Source organism: Pezoporus wallicus, unplaced genomic scaffold (genome assembly GCF_028554395.1).
Source record: "Pezoporus wallicus isolate ANWC-B61680 ecotype Strahan unplaced genomic scaffold, APGP_CSIRO_Pwel_v1 contig_1035, whole genome shotgun sequence".
Lineage (NCBI taxonomy): Eukaryota > Metazoa > Chordata > Aves > Psittaciformes > Psittacidae > Pezoporus > Pezoporus wallicus.
In genome coordinates, this window is record NW_026636811.1 from 375198 (window position 1) to 391836 (window position 16639).

Genomic DNA, 16639 nt, shown 5'->3' on the forward strand with positions numbered 1-16639 from the left:
AGAGTAGTATCACAGTCTTTTGGTCTGCACATATAAAAGGGAGCAGGTGATGTTCTTGCCCTACTGAAATCAATGGCACTACTTTAGAGACTATTAGAGAATATTGAGTGGATTTTGCTTCTTGAATGTGATGTTTACTTTTGTGGAAATAAAATTTCCATTTGGTAGTCAAGAATTCTGTAAATATTACAGATTTTTCGTATTTCCTTCCAAGAAAGACAGACTTGATCTGTCTTTCCAGGGCTAGTGTCTCTGCATAAGTAACTATGATATCCAAAGAGAAAGATGAGAGCCTTTCGTGTATAAAGAAATTGGAAGGAGATGGAAGGAATGTCTTCCTCATCACATAAATGTAAGCTTATTCTTTAGAAAATAAAATCACATTCTGTAGGTCAATATAGTTTCTGATCTCTAACAACAGCTCTGAATCTGGGGGATGTTTAACCAATTTCAGGAAATAGATGTGCATTTCAGATGAGCTGTTTTATGTAGGACTCACTAAAGTAAGCAAGCATTCACAACACTCAATGCGGTATGTGAACTCTCAGTTGAGTCATCCTCATTAGTTAACCCACTGACTAATGCCAGCCGTGTGATTAATATATTCCACCCAGGCACATCCCTCCGACCAAAAGTGTTCTTTTATTCAGCACTGCCCCATTTTACAAGACATTTATTTCAGGGGAGGTGCATTAGTGTTCACAGGAAGATGCCTTAGTTAAGCGACAGAGCTTTGCTGTTGCATATGGCCTTATCCAGCATAAACTGGGCCTAAGATATTTTATACTTTTTCCCCGAAATTCAAGCTTAATGTTAATTTTATGGACCTTTTTTCCCCTCGTAGGAGGAAAATGTAATGATAAAATACCCATAAAGAGCCTTTGTAATAGTATGATACTAAGAATGCTGTGTCTGGTTACCAGAAAATTTAATGATCTCCTGCTGTTTTGGTAATTGCATAAGTAATACATCAGACTGAATCACCAAAGCGCTCTTAGGCGCGCTTTTTATTCTATTTACCTATCTACCAATCACAATGTTATACTGTAGATATCATTGTGGCATCTGAACATCTTAATCCTTTGAACTTGTGGTTAAAATCCTTTTGGATTGTTTTTCCATGCAGTTATAATTAAGTGCACATGAATCCAATGCTGGGTCATTCTATGAGTGACTCTGTTCACATCCGTTCCCCTTTGGGATGTATGCAAAGCAAAGATCTTGTAGTTCACTTGGAGCACTAAATGTAGTTACGTGTTTTCAAACTTCCAGCAGATGTGGCTGTTTGCTTCCCTTCAGCCCTTCATCAGTGTCCACAGTGAAAGTTACAGTATTTCTGGTGACATGATCTTGCTTTAGCTAGCACAGTTTAGAATAATTAAATACATGAATAATTGTTAGTTTGATATAAGCATGCTGGCAGCAATGCCCATAAGTAATTAATAGACTGGTTTGCTGCTTGGCACAGTAGAAGTGTATGCTTAACATACAAATGCTGTCATCTGTAAATGCCAGTACTTAAATCTTTTCCCTACTCAGCAAGAAAACTGGAAGTAAGTAATGTGAAGGAGCAGGTTATGGAGCTCTTCTGCCCACAGGTCCTTTGGCAGGAAAAGTCCCATTCCAGTGTATTCTGTTGGCTTCTCTTTCTCCAAGAAATTGCACAAAGAATTCCTAAGTAAATCAACAATTTCAAACCAGAAGGAAGGGAGAAAAGCAGAAAACCTCTGGGGAACTTTACAGCACCTTCCTCTACCCTCAGCATCTGAAGTCATTGTAGAATCATCACAGAATGGTTTGGGTAGGAAGGGACCTTAAAGATCATCCAGTTCCAAGCCCTCTGCCATGGAGTCTAAGTCCTCCAGTCTCAGAGTTGTTGGCACTGTGGAGACCAGCACTGTCTTGTTCAGTACCTGAAAGTAACTGCTCTGATGGATGCTAACTTTGACTTCTTGCTCTCAGTGTGTAAGGCAACTTGTGTAATACTTTAACACCATCAACAGCACATCAACAAAAGTCATACTATTGAAAGAGACTTTAATTAATTTAAATTCTTCTGTGTTTTCACTTCTCCTGCCAAAATGAAAGTGTATGCATTATTTTGTGATTGAAAATGAGCTGTTTGAAAGGCCAGAGGAAGGTGCAGCCTTTTTTGCAGTGTTTTTTTTGGTGAGATGACTTCTTAGAAATAAATACAAAACAGATATTCAGTTATGTTTGTAACTGGATGAATTTTGGCTTTATTTTGGGGGAGTACTGGTCACTAAGTAAAATTTCTGATCTTGGGCTAAAAAGAAGCACAGAACCTACCTCACAGCTACCCAGGTGGATCTGCTGTATACAGCAATTCCTAGTGTCTTTTCTTGAAAGTTAAACTATAGCTACGTATTTCTTTTACTATATCCACTGTTAAGTGATAGGAATTGGGTAAAAATCTGGTATTTTTTTAAACACCGTTAACATTGAGACTTTTCTTTAGTTTTGGTGCACGATCGATTAGTGTTTGTTTGGGGGGGAGGGTTAAGCTTTGTTTTAAAATAAGGGTTTTTTTTCCAATTAAAAAATCAGATTTTCAGGTCAAATCATGAATTCATAATGTTGAACTTTAAAACCCAGGTAGTCCATGTGTTACTAAGCAAATAGAGCAACACTGGGTTTGGTCTTATCCTTCTATTTACACTGCCCTGTCGTTATGCTTAGTGTTTTGAAGAACAGAGGAGAACATGGTTGCTATCTTAATTTACTGGCTAAAAAGACAAGTAATGCAAATAAGGTTTATGAGCCTTCACTGATTAAAATCTATGCAGCAAATTCTTTTCTGATATAAATGAGGTTAAGGCAGTGAAAATATACGCTATGTGCAGATTGGCGGCACTTCAGGTATCTCGGAGAGCTGCACAGCTTTTCTTAGAGTGAAAAGTACGCTCTAAGTAGAGGCTGTAGCATCACATTTTGCTGTTTTATCAACGTCTGTCACTTTGCTTAGTAAATGTATTTTTAATATTTGCTTAATCTAAAATACTGTTTTGATCAAATATCTTCAGAGAAGATAGTAAGTGTGTGACATCTGGATTAAAGCTTTGTACTTAGATCAAGCCTAGAAGTCTTTTACTATGACATATTTTTCCTTGTTTGTGACAGCTTTCTTCAATTCAGATGTAAATTATCTCCCAGTTTATTCAACTAAACCAGATCAAATTGCATGTATTTCTATAAAGTAACCCCACTTTTGTTTGTTGCTCAAGTTGAGCGTATTATCTGTGTAACCCATAGATATTTCAATAGGTAGAAAGTATTCACTTTCACTTGTGTTTGTGTGTCATTCTGAAAATATATTTTTTCAAACAGATCTGGTACTTTACCAGGTGTGCCTTTAAGTAATTTCTATTGCATTTATACTTTAGGAGGATTAGGAAAGAGAGTAAAAGAACTCTTTGTCCGTTAGATTCATTAAATGTATTCATGCGTGTGTAAGTGGTATAGAGGCTGTGCTACTCAGGAATCAGATCCTTGTCCTAGGGCGTAGAGAAAGGTGAAGGGTGTGATATTTACTGCTTGTGTAAGTGTCATAATAATTGTGTATTCGATTCTTTATTTTTAAATTACCTTCCTGGGCATTAAGCCATTTTTTTGGTATTTATCTTTTCCCTGCAGAGTTAGGGAGGGTAAGGAACCACACCTTTGAAATGGTAAAAGTACAGCTGCTCAGGATGTGAAAGCATAATAGAGCAGATATGTCAGCAAAGGTGAAGACATGACTAATACAAAAATCATTCTAGAAGGAAAAAGACTTTGCTATAAAAATGTATTAAGATGTTGTTTCAACTAGTATTGTATTTCATTACTGGGTAATGAAAAAAACAAAGGGATTTATTCAGCATAAAGTGTAAGTAGCTACTATGTTCTTACAGGAGAAATACGAGTTAATGTTACTATCTCTTGGTTTTGCACAGTCTTAAATCATTCAAAGTACCACTGAAGTACTTTAAACCAGCTAGCTAGTGCTTAGCTGAAATAGTTACCACAGAGTTAATTTCAACAAATACCTATGAAACAATAGATTTCCTGTGCCACAAACCAGCATTGGTCACATCGCGAAGCTCTTCAAAAGACGAAGTCTTACACTCCAGTGCAGCAAAGCATAACTTGTATCCATAGTTAGAAGAAAAGTATCATTTTACCAACTTAAACCTAATTCAGTGAAACTGAAACATTTTGCAGCTCAATGGCAAGATCTAACACTGACAGAAACAATGTCCTGTTACCACCTCTGGTCATTTTGCTAGAGAGAGTCTTCCATGAAGAGAGGGCAGTGTTAAAGGTTGCGTAGAAAGTCATTTTCCTGAAGGTGAAAACTACCAGGGTGCTCCTTGCTTTGGCTTTGGGACAGCCCTGAATGCACATACATGTTATTCCAGATTCTGTGAGCTTGAGTATTAATTTTGCTGTCAGTTGAGTTACACTCTCTCAGCATCTGAACGTTGTGTCCTTCCTCTGCCACCCTCCTTGCTAGATAAACTTGGAACAGCTTAGAGTCTCTTTAGGGGGTTTTACTTTACATTTCTTTATAATTAAAGAGCTTACCTTAACAGAACCACACAATATATTTGAAGAATACATTGACCTCATCAGCTGGTTGGTATCACCACGTGACGTATGAGTGGACTCTTAGAGCGCCTGCATACAACTGTTAGAAAGACAGTTATTCTAGGAGCTGAAAATACAGAGAACCACTGTGCTTTCAGCTTTCGTTTAGGCCTTTAACAAATGCTGAGTGCTTAACGCGGTGAATTTTGAAACCTTTATCAAGAAAGTGTTGGTTTGACCACATGGGTGTCTGTGTAATCTCATTAAGTTCAACAGGATCAATTCAGATTCGGTATATAAACACATGCTTAAGTGATTTCATGCCCAATTGCTAATAACATAGAAGATATCTTTAAATAATAAAGGTGTAGGAGTTTGGGACAATGTAACTTATGTAATGTGTGGGGCTGTTTTGAAAAGAGGACCATGCAGTGACATCAGAGCAAAGGGTTGGCAGCACTGAAGTGGACTCCAGAATTTATCCTAATGGTAATTGAAACAAGGTACACAGATACAAATATGCCTGTATTTTATACTTTGAATTATGAAATTATCCACTGAAATTTAAGTCAGTAAAAATCCTTACAGCACTACACTAAACACACCTTTGTGGGCTACAGCTCTTCAGTACTCTATTATACATCATTCTTTGGTTTCTAATTCTGTTTTAAAGGACTAAGTTACAAAGCATCTTAGGTCTTATATTTCATACATATACAAGAGAAACCATTTCTTTTGGTAGGAGGTGTGTTCACTAATAAGGCTTCTATTCTTTGCAGTAAACAACATATTTGCAAACTACAAATAACAAAGTAGAAGCTGCAGAAGGGGTATGGTGTGATAATTAAGTACAATGGCGACCCATATGAACAGAAAATGCCAAGGAGCTAAAACAAAGCAACAACAGCTTTGTTTGTTGACAGATGTAGGAGCCATATTGTTAGTTAATTGGGTAATGGTGTAAACATTTGCAAACTCTGCTGTCCCTCAGTGAATTAAACAGCACACTGAAATGATGGTGAAAAGCTGCACAGTCCTTTTGCTGCAGGTACTCCACAATGCTTTTAGCTAACCTTCTAAGTGTGGAGACCCTGAGGAAGGGACATCATGTGTTGTTATTATTTAAGGTACTTGAGGTTTGCAAACAGTTTAGACTAGGATATGTAGCTTGAATTATACTCCAGTGAATAATAGGTTTCCATATGGTTACAGCCTGGAAGATCATTTCTTTGCCTAGGCTGGCTCTTCAGATTGGTTTGTTTTGCTTTCCCAAATGTAGAAGACACTTGTGCTGGCCTTTGTAGCTTTTCATGCAGAAAAAAAGGTTGCAGGATTTGAAAATAGAGAAGTCTAATTAGGTACTGGCTTGAACAGAAAAGAGGGAAAATCAGTTCTCTCAGGTGGACAATACCTCATCTGCTGTGAATTGCAGAGACCCCGTTATTTACCTCGCTGTCCATGTCGAGGTGCAATAATGGACTGTAGCAGAATACCAGAACATTAAAAAAATGCAACAAGATACTTAATTAGCATAGTTCTGTAATCACAAACTTAAATGCACTACTTTGGCTGTTTTTTACATAACAGGTTTGCTTTCGAAGATAATAACCTTTCAATAATTGAAGCAGCATCTGTGCAGGAATGCATAATTGGACTGTGGGTAATAGGAATCTAAAATTGAGTCTGGTTTTTAGAAATGATTTTTCCCTTCAGACATTTAGCAATAGCTCACCGTGGTACATGAAGTTTTAAGAAATTATGTTTCTGCATTGGAGGTCAAAATAATGTGTGTGTGTTTGGGGTTTTTTCTTCTGCAGTCAGGTGAAATTATATTGATTTCAATGGGTTTAGGAAGTGATACTTTTTAATATTTGGTTAAATAATGAATTTTCTGTAATTGTCCAATAAAACAGTAGAAATACAAATATATTCAAGTTTGCCTGATTTAGCTGGGGGGGGTGGGGGGGAAGAGGAGCAATACCAGTTTTGTTAATTCGTAACGGGATTAGTAAATTATGCTTTTAAGACAAAATACATAGCAGTTTTTCCTTAATTCATAGTGTTTGGTGTGCTTGACTGTTTTAAAAGATAATTTTAGTAGTAGTGTATTAACAGTCATAGATAAAACAAATTGAACTCTGGAAAAAAATGTTTATCCGTATGCATTTGCATTTATATCCATAGCATAAGACTAATAACCTATTATTCACAAGCAAACTTCTGACAACTGGTGTGCTCACACAGCAAAATAAAGTCAAACAGAAATACCAGGGAAAATAGTTTAAAAATGGAAGTCAAATATTTCAAATAATGATAAGATTAAAAGAAACAATGTTCATCTTCCTATATGAAGCTTTGCCTTCATATAAAAGTAGTCTTCTCGCCTTCATAGTTGTCTTCTGAAGCTCATCACAGCATTAACATGTCAACCTGAATGTCTGAAGGACACCAGAATCCTTGTCGTCATATTATATCTATATAAAGAATTGTATTATGTATTTACAATTCAATTTTATTCTCATACAAGATATCCTATAGGCAGCAGTCTGGCTTCTAAATATAATCCTCATCACAAAAGTTTCTTGCTGACTATAAACAGAGAATTGCTTATGTACCTTAAAGTGAAAGTCGGTAACGGGGTAGGCAGCATGTTGAGCAGCTTACAGAGTTTGGTGCTAAGATCCAAATGCAAAAGAATGTGGCAGTAATGGTGGAGATAGTGCCTGTATTGTTATATTCCAAATTGCATGGCATTTAACTCTCACTGGAATTCTCCTGTATGCCCACCTGCAGAAGTGATTGCCTAAATGCCTTTACAAATCCAGTGAGGAGCCCAGATTCCAGGGCACAATCATACAATACAAATGTATGCAGCTAAATGTATACATAAATGACACATAAACATAGTACTTATAATGCATATATGTATACGTGCACCCACATGCATAACTGCACACTTCAGTAGTTGGGCTGAGATGCAGTTTCACCTTATCGTGAGCTGATTTAGCATCTCACTCTCCATGAAAGGAGGAGGGCCCTGCTTCCTTTCTTCTACTTAGTCCTTAGTGCTTTTGCGATGTGCACTGGCTTTGATGTTGACTGGACTTGTGTGTTCACCAGTTAGACTCACTAGCATAACTGAAAAATAGCTAAACAAATAAAAGTGGACAGTTTTCTCCCAGGCTAGTTTCATTAAGGTGGCTGCTAAGCATCAGTTTGAGTGAAAGGTGCTTCACCATGTGACTTGGAGCAAGAAAGGGAGTAGAAAATTAAAGGTAGAATAGTTTTCCCCTTTCAATTGAGAGATCATGTTGGATTTGCTACGCTGCTTGCACCATCAGTTTGATTGAAGTTTTAGGATACTTATGGGGGACTACAGTTTTATTTTATACCTTAACTCGTGTTCTAGCAATCCTTCCAAAAGACCTTGACTTTGGTGAAACCAGATACGTATTCACGCTTTGGTTTATAGTGGAAAACCAAACCTTGGAATTCATGTTGTGGATTCTGTTTATTATTATTCTGTTTAGTTAATAATAATAATATACATAAAACACAGTATGTATTTCTTAGTCTGCATCCTGGGAATGCATACCCACAACTTCAGGTATCACTGACAGAAGACTCAACAGTCTCCCTGGTGAAAATCTGCCCTGTGAAGAGAAACAATTCAAAAAAGTCTACTTACACATCCCTTCTTGTTCTTATCTTTACAGGTGACCCAGCTGGATCCAAATAAATCATTACTGGAGGTAAAACTATACCCTCAAGAAACACTTTTCCTAGAGGCAAAAGAATAAATTTAACAAGATTGTAGGACTGATCACCCTTTGACAAGCCAGAGGCACAGCATCGAAAGGAAGACTTCTATCAACGCCACCTTGTACTGTCATCCAACTCAGTTCAATGTCACAACTTTGCCTCTTAACAAGAATCCTGACAAATTGAAAAAGCATAGCTAACGTTTCACATACATGAATATATGTTTCCAACCTCATTTAAACGAGCAGAGGATAACATTCTGCTATGAACACTGAACATGATGACTCTGTTGCTCACTTATCATCCAGCTTTTGTTATAATTAATGCACTGTTAAAATGTGAGTGATTGTTAGGTAGAATTTTTACTCCTCAAATGCCCCCTTTTCACCAAGAAATCTTGGACATTTCTGCCTGTACTTTTGACACTAGAATGCTGTATATTTGATATCTCACTGAGCCAGTGCTCTCATATATATGCATTTTATTTCTGTGTTTGAATTTCTACTTTGTCAACTAATTTAAAAAGGCAGAAAAAATTAATGGGACATTCTCAGCCATGGAAATTTAACAGTATTATAGTAGAAAGCATATAATTTTTGTTAGTACTTTCTGACTTCTTTGATAAGATGTAAGGTTTTGTTTGAAGAATATAGTTTGACATATATGCAAGATATTTATTTACTGGTTCTGCTTTGGGTCTCAGTTCTGATTCAGTTTAGGAAGTATTTTCCATTACATTGCAGTGCGTGAAACTGCTTATTGCATGATGTGAATATTTAAATAACATTAGAAACGGCCAGTACCAGAAACCTGGTATCTTGCCAACACTTCAGGAATCAGCTGATATTGAATATCAGCTGTTAAAAACCTTTCAAATACCAGATACAAAAGTTCTTTATTTCTCATTGTGAAAGAAAGGGCAGTTCCCATATTAGCGGTTTTCCTTCATTCTGGCATTTGTTTGTATCCTGTTACTCTCCTGTTTTAAAGCACCTTGTTTGTTTCGTCAAACAATGAGCATCTTCAGAGGTGGTGTAAGAAGAAATCTGCCTTATTATTGCACACTTTTGGACATTTTAACAATAGATTACTGATCCCATCTCAAATTAAAGAAATCCTCCTTCTCTTGTCTGACATGTATGCACCAGCTACCTGCCATCCGATGGGGAAAAATCTGGTACTTGAAGTTTCTCAACCATACAGTGAGCATACTGAGGCTAAGACCATAATGTACGTACACCTGGTGCCAAACCAGCATCAAAACTGGTTTGGTTAGTCGTTTGGGGGTTTTGTTTTTTGCTTTTCTTTTTAAGTCTCTGGGCTTACAGGGTAGTGCACAGTGGCACTACAGAATCATCATCTGCTAATCAGACTTCTCTCTTTTTTTTTGGCACATTGTTTTCCACCTATGTTTGTATGTAATTCATAGTGTTTATCATAGCAAAAAGAGCTCTGATTTGAAAATTTTATACTAAGCAAAACCCAGTTGCACACATCTCTTAGGTTTTGGGTTTTTTTCTTTTCTCTTTGGAAGGAGGTTGATATAAAATTAAATGTATGCCTATTATTAGGGTGTTAGTGAAGCTGATCTGTTGTTACCTTTACCAAAAATGCAAATTTCTGAGCGGGGAAAGCCTTATTCTACCTTTTGTAATTCTGTAATTAGTGAGTGCTACATTGGACGCTTTTAGAAGCGAGGCATCTATGGCAGACAAAAGGTTTGGAAGTGTTAAATTCCAATAATTTCCAGTTCACAAATGAAAGAATTCATAGCCAATAGAAAGGTAAATGTATGTGTAATGGAAAGGTGAATGCAGACACCTCATTGTGAACTGCTGTTTCCTTACAAAAAAAAATATCCACTATGTTTAGTAAATAAGAAATTAACATAGGTTGCAAATTGGGGTGATGCTGTTTCTACAAACAATCACAGTAACACATACAGCAAGATTTTAAAGCGATGCATATCTCTTTTTCTTCATATTAGCTTTTCCTTCTAAGCTGGCTATAGAGGAAAGGAGTTGCTGAAATACTGCTACACAAAGCAAAGCGACCTTTCAGCCGACTTGTTTGTATGAATCTGTCCTGTTTAACTTTTGTTTGATCTCATCCGGCTGTTTTCTCTCACTCGACTTTATTTCTGTATTTTGACTTATATATTCTTTACTTTGATACTAGTTTTATAAAGTTATTAAATGTGGCTTGAATATTTGTTGAACTTGTTGAAATCGGTGCTCCCAGGGTTCGCTTGGCCTCTTTTTTTTCCCTAACTCTTTTGTTATATTTTTTTTTCCCTCATTTTGCTCCTATTGCAAAATACCCTGTCATTATCAAAATGTTCTAGTGATAATTAACTGGAAATGTTCAAAGTGGTGGCATTACTGTCCGCTGGTATAATGATATCAAGATCAGTATACAGGGATTATTCTGCCGCAAGAAGTGTATCACTCTTTAAATAAAACATTTATGATTTTTGGTCCTTTAAATACTTTGGGCCTGATTTCAAGAAGCAACCATCTAGAGTCACCTTTCCAAATTACACCCTCGACGCAAACCAATCCCTGTGTGGAAACATTAATATGCTATGCCATCATTTTCTGCTCTCCTAAACCATGGTATTCACCTCATGTGCGTTACTGGCATGGTTAATCCTTTAGTCAAGTCTACAGACTAATTTTGTGATTCAGTATTACCCTGACACTGTAATGCTGTTGCTACAGAGCGTATCCCTGATTCTACCTTTTTATCTTCAGGTCCGTCACATTAATGGATTATCATTAACATGATTAATGCATTAGTTTTAAGTCTTAAGGAATTACTGTTAATGAGTGGAATCCTGAGCGATGTGTCGGCTTTCATTGCTGCCCTTCAGAGCATGATGGTGAAGGTGGGCACACTCTGGCTTTTGAAGAAACTCATGCCTATTGACATTGGTGTTTGGAATCATTTATTGGAGAATACGCAGAACACAAGCATGTGCTCTGTATTCTCTGCATATGCACTCTGAAGTTCAGTGAGAGTGCGGAGGGTGTTTCTAAGGGAGCTATGTTGGGGGGGGTGTTTATTCTTTTTAATGTAGCAGAAAAGGACTTTGGCTTTCATAAACTGTACCTATTCGGTGACATCAGAAACTTAAAATAAATTTTCAATTACAGTAGTGTTTCTACTAAAAAGTTACATGATTTCACTCTTCTGTGTGTGGGGGAAACAAAACCGCCATGAACCAGATCGCAGGACTGAAACACCTCATTACCCAAGCCTCATGTCCTGACTCCCTAAACAAAGCATGGGAAGATTTATGTGCCTTGAAACGGGGCCCACAGCAAGCAGAAAATACGTAAGTAGGTCTCAAGACAAAGCAAAGCAAAAACCTGTGTGTGACGAGTCGCTTCCAGGTAGAACAAGAAGCTGCTTGGAGCTGTCAGGAAATGTTCAAGATGGAGATACCTTGTGCACACCGTTCCTCACTGAAGGCAGGGCTTCCTCCTCTCTGCTGCCTCCCTTCGTGGAGGGTTCACAGCACAGAGACCGTACATCAAGGTAAGCATCAAGTCCTTCCTTCCAACATTTGGCAAAGCAGAGGTTACAGTTTTGTTTCAGAAGAGCAATGATGGCTTTCCTCTGAGATTCCCCTGCATTTTGCTTTACATTGAAGTTTTTCCATATTGTGAGTGACACTCACTCCTCTCTGAGGAGAGACAAGCCCCTGTGTCTGACATATCAGCAGGCTACTTCATCACCATTGTGGTATAGGCTTCTTCCAACATGTCTACTCTCTTTGCTGTCAAAGCTGCTTGACGCCCAAATAACAGAGTCTCTTAAGCTCATTGATAGGGAAGGTATGACAGGAGCAGATGGGGTGCTTTGCCTGGTGTGAGCTGTCTTACAGCCGTGTCCCATGGTGGTTCATTGCAGTCACTGGTCTTCTCAGACAAATGACCTAGGAGGAGAGACTGGATGTTGATGCTGCACCCGGGTTAAATTTTCTTGTATGAAAGAGAAGGCAACAGCAGCAGCCTTCATTATACTGTTTTCTGGACAGGACGCGAAAGAAAGCAGAGATTACTGTATATTTTACACAGCATGAGCCATTGTTCACTACCTGAAACCATTTCCTTACGGATGACAGAGATGGAGGAATACCAAATTTAGCACGAAACATGTCAAGATCCAGACAGTTTTATACTCAATCTGATACAGAGCTGCACTGGTGCCAGAAGAACCACCTCTCCCCCCATCCTGCACTAGAACCAAACTCATGTAGCTAAAAACTAACCTGCTTTTTCCTGGAGCAGTTTTCAGGCTGATCCAGCTCACTGAGTGGCTGTGTGCACACCAGCACTGACAAAAAGCAGGAGAAGGTGAAGCACGTAAGGGGTAAGTGAAGATGCAAGGGAGAGGAAGGCAGGGCTGCTCGTCTGTTAATCATGTTCCTCTTAATACTTTTGAACTCCTTGTGATTTCCTTTACATTTTGCATTAATTTGGCTTTAATTTCAAGCAAATGAAGTGAATGGGATAAAGGTTTTGCTGTCTGATGTTTCCATCAGTTTTGTGAAAGTCAGTAGCTCAGAGTTCAAGAAATAAGAAGCCAGATGGGGGGTCTCTTAAGTGTGTGCAGTGAGGGCAAGGCTCACGCTGCATCTAACTCTTAGCTAGTCACAAGAGACTTGAGTGAGCAGCCTGAGCAACCTACCTGCAGGAAAATATGTTTCAATGGGATTTAATGTCTCGTTAAACACCAGAGAATTCACTCTTGGTTAGGGCTTTTCTCTGTGGATTCTTTTATGTGTAATAAAGACTGAAGTCACACTGCAGCCTTAACATAATTCAATTAAAATATCATTCAGCTGCTGGTTATAGAAGGCACCTTCATTAGTTTCCCTGTGCTCACAAAACCATTGGTTAACACAGTCATTATTTGGTACTTACTACCAATGAGCTTCATTTACTATTTCTGTGTTGTGACAGTCTTCCACAGTCCATTGCTATTTGCTTTCAATCTAGCCATCTTGAATGAGCTTGTATCATTCATTAATATCATCACATCACTACTGATACCTTTCTCCAGATGATGGATGAGTACCTTGGATAACATGGTGTCCTGGTTCCCACGTAGATCCTTGGAAACATGCCAGTATCCTTTCTTGTTGTGAAAACTGTTGCTTACTGCTTCCAGCTATCCATTTCTGAGTAATACTCCTTTTTTTTTCCTCAGGAAAAGCTGTTTCCACTGTAGTAAGCAGCAGTGCAACTGACTAGCTTCATTTTGCTGCAGTTGCCCTACGTTCACCAAGTGCTCCTTTTACACCCTGGGAATATATTAGTCCAAGTATTCCTCTAATGATCTCTTACACCTTTGGTAATTGTTCCTCGAGGTCTGTCCGTTGCTTAGTTCTGGGTTTGTGTCTTCCCAAAGTTAACTTTCCACAGCCGTGTTCTTTACTGTTCTCCTGAGTCTGGCTTTCAATTGCATCCTTCAATGCGCTGGCTCACCTGGCTCAGTTACTGCTGGTGGGCCTTCTGGAGTCTTCTTAAGAAAGATAGGTGTGTACTGTGGGGAGCTCAAACAGTGTCTTCAAATAGTTTTGATAACAATCTTAGCCTTTTGCCTGTGACTTCCCTTTATTACCTTCCTCTTTATGCAGTTTTCTTCTTAAAGCTAAATGCTACTCTGGTGATTTTTTAATGTTATTATTTTAGCAAAATAGTGAATATCAGGATGTTTAAATTTACCTCAAAATGTGTTTTCTATCACTTCATTTGCCTCTATTTTTTATTTAAGCTACTGTCAGTGTCCCCATCAGTTACTATCATTCGTAGGTATTTTCTGCCTTGTAACTAGAGCATCCAGTTCCTCCTGATCTTGCCTTTTTGGAATTCACCAATACACCCCATTTGTTCTCATTTGAAACCTCCCGTTCTGTCTCAGCCATTTTCGGAGGTTTAAAATTACTCTTAATGTGCACGTAGAAACATTTTTGTCTCTTTGCCGGGTTTCTATGCCCTCGTTAATTAGGACTTTTCGTTGGATGAGGAAAAGGCATTTCCGAAATGCAGTGGCAGTTGAGAAGGGGTTTATTTGTTTTAGTGACAAACTCACATCTACAGAGGAACTTTATAGATAATTTTGTGGGTCTAATTTTTTCAAATCCAGGTGTTTTTCAGAGCTGAAGTGCAACCTGTGCGCTGCAGAGATCGTTCCCTTGCCGAGAACGTACTTCTGCTATTTCAAGGTGTAGACGAAGAGAAGACACTGGGTGACTGCTGCACTATCCTCTACTGCAGTAAATAACCCCCCAAAAGCAGAACCGCGGCCCTCAGCACTCTCAGTCGCTGCGGAGAAACCGCCGGCGCAGCGGAAACGGCCGCGGCCGAGCCCCTCACCGCAGCGCCGGGGCGGGCCGCGCCTTCGCACCTCGGGGCGGGCGGGCTGCGCGCCCGAATGCGGGCCCCAAGGGGAGGGTGCGGAAGGAAGACGCCCGTCAGCGGCCTCGGGAGCCGCTGGGATGCGGAGGAGCCGTCGATGGAAACATCCCCACCGGGCCCCGGCGGGGGGGGCAGGAGGGAGCCGCGCACCGAGGGAGCGCTCCCCGGCGTCTCACGTTCCCTTCTGGGCGGACACGGAGCAGGGAGTGGAAAACCCGGGTATTACCGGGCCATAAACAGCCCAAACAAACCCCAGCGCACGGAGCCCGGAGCCGCAGCACTGCGGGGCTGACGGCAACCGGGGCTGCCCGGGGACGGGGGAGGAAGCTGATGGTCCATCATTAAGTGAAAGGGAAGTCTGTGTTTGCGTTACCGATCCCGTTAGCTGTAGGAAGAATATAGGAATTACTCTCCCCCACACTCTTTCCCGAGTACGCCCGGGTTTTGGTGATGCCGTTGAAGCGGCTCCTCTCCCTCCCGTCCGCAATAGGTCTCTTTAACGGCGCAGGTTGTGTTTATCATCTACCGTATTCCGGCAGGACTGGGAAGCTCCCGAGCTCCTAGGGCAACACGCACGGAGAGGGGGTGGGAGAGGGCGCAAACCGCCCTCCGACTGGGGCTGTCATGATCATGAATAAAAATGAAAGGCTCAGTCTTCGGCTGATGAAACCATTTACCCTCCAAAATAAGCGGGGATGAGCTGGGCAGGACAGGAGCGGAGCTAGGGCGGGGGGAACACACACACTGCCCTGCGTATCCGTCCCGCTGTCACGAGTGGGGGCAATTCCCACCCCCGTCAGGAGCGAGGGAGCGCGGGGGTTTTTAATTACCCTCCTTCCCTTTGCTCCCTTCATTTTTTCCCGCACCCTTTTGCAGCGAGACACACTTGGAATCAGAGCGGTTGTGACATTTTGGTGGCAGCTTATTGTGCGGAACACTTAAAGTTTAAAAAACAAGCCCCATAGAAGTTGAGGGGCTTAAAGCAGCCCCCTTTGTGGGGCAAGACATAGAGTTTTGATTCTGGACAATGGTGTTTCTCAAATTTCTTCCAAAAACCTGCACCCCATCTGTGATCTCAATGAAATCGCTTTTCTCTCTCCCTTCAATTCATTTGGCAAAGGCGAAGCAGATGCATGGGACGGGGTCTGAATTTTAATTATTAGGTTTTACCTGAAACAAAACAAGCAAATCCTTTTTACCATGTGTTTGAAGTTAGGGGACGGGTAGGGGAATATAAAATATAATTAAAAAGCTCGCGGATCGTTAGGGAGCTGACAAGAGCCTTTTTAATGAAGCTCTCCGTGCGCCCTATAGTAAATTAGCGGAGCGGAGCTTTCCTGAGTCATTCTGGGGCTGAGCTGCTGCCTCCTCGTTACCTGCATGTGTAAGCGTGCAGGCGAGGCCGCGCACACGCGTGTTTCCCAGCGCCTTTATCACGCTGCTCCCGGTGGAGCCCGCGACCCTCAAGGTGCGGGGTGGGAGGAGGGGGACAGCCGGTACCGATCAGCCCCCCCCCCCTGCCCCGCACCCCCGGCCCGCGGGGGGCTGCAGCGCTCCCGGACCCCTCCTGCCGCCCTCAGCGCATTATCTCGAAGTGCATTTAACCATCAATACGGTGCGAGGGGAAAATTGTCTGTCACTTTAATCCGTGCCCGAGGGGCTGGGAAATAAAAAGGGAGAGAGGAGAAGGAGGGAGCGAGCAAGGGAAAGGCCTTAAAGAGCCCCAAATCCGCTCAGGAGCTGTGGGAATGCGGGGCAAAGCTCCGAGCCCCTCGGCCCAGCACCGAGCACCGCGCAGGTGCAGCCGGTTTGGGGAAGGAGCCGCTCGACGCCCTTGCTCCGCGGTGCGGGAGGGTGCGGGA

The 16639-nt window shown here is 40.7% G+C and overlaps 1 protein-coding gene across 1 annotated transcript in view; it reads left to right on the forward strand.

The window, feature by feature from the left end:
* The window catches only part of FAF1 (Fas associated factor 1), a 169855-nt gene extending 159020 nt beyond the window's left edge, over nucleotides 1–10835 (forward strand). The window contains exon 19 of the mRNA XM_057401776.1: nucleotides 8304–10835. Coding sequence (XP_057257759.1) covers nucleotides 8304–8387 — 84 coding nt within the window. The 3' untranslated portion in view covers nucleotides 8388–10835. The remainder of the gene's footprint in view (nucleotides 1–8303) is intronic.
* Nucleotides 10836–16639: the final 5804 nt, after the last annotated feature.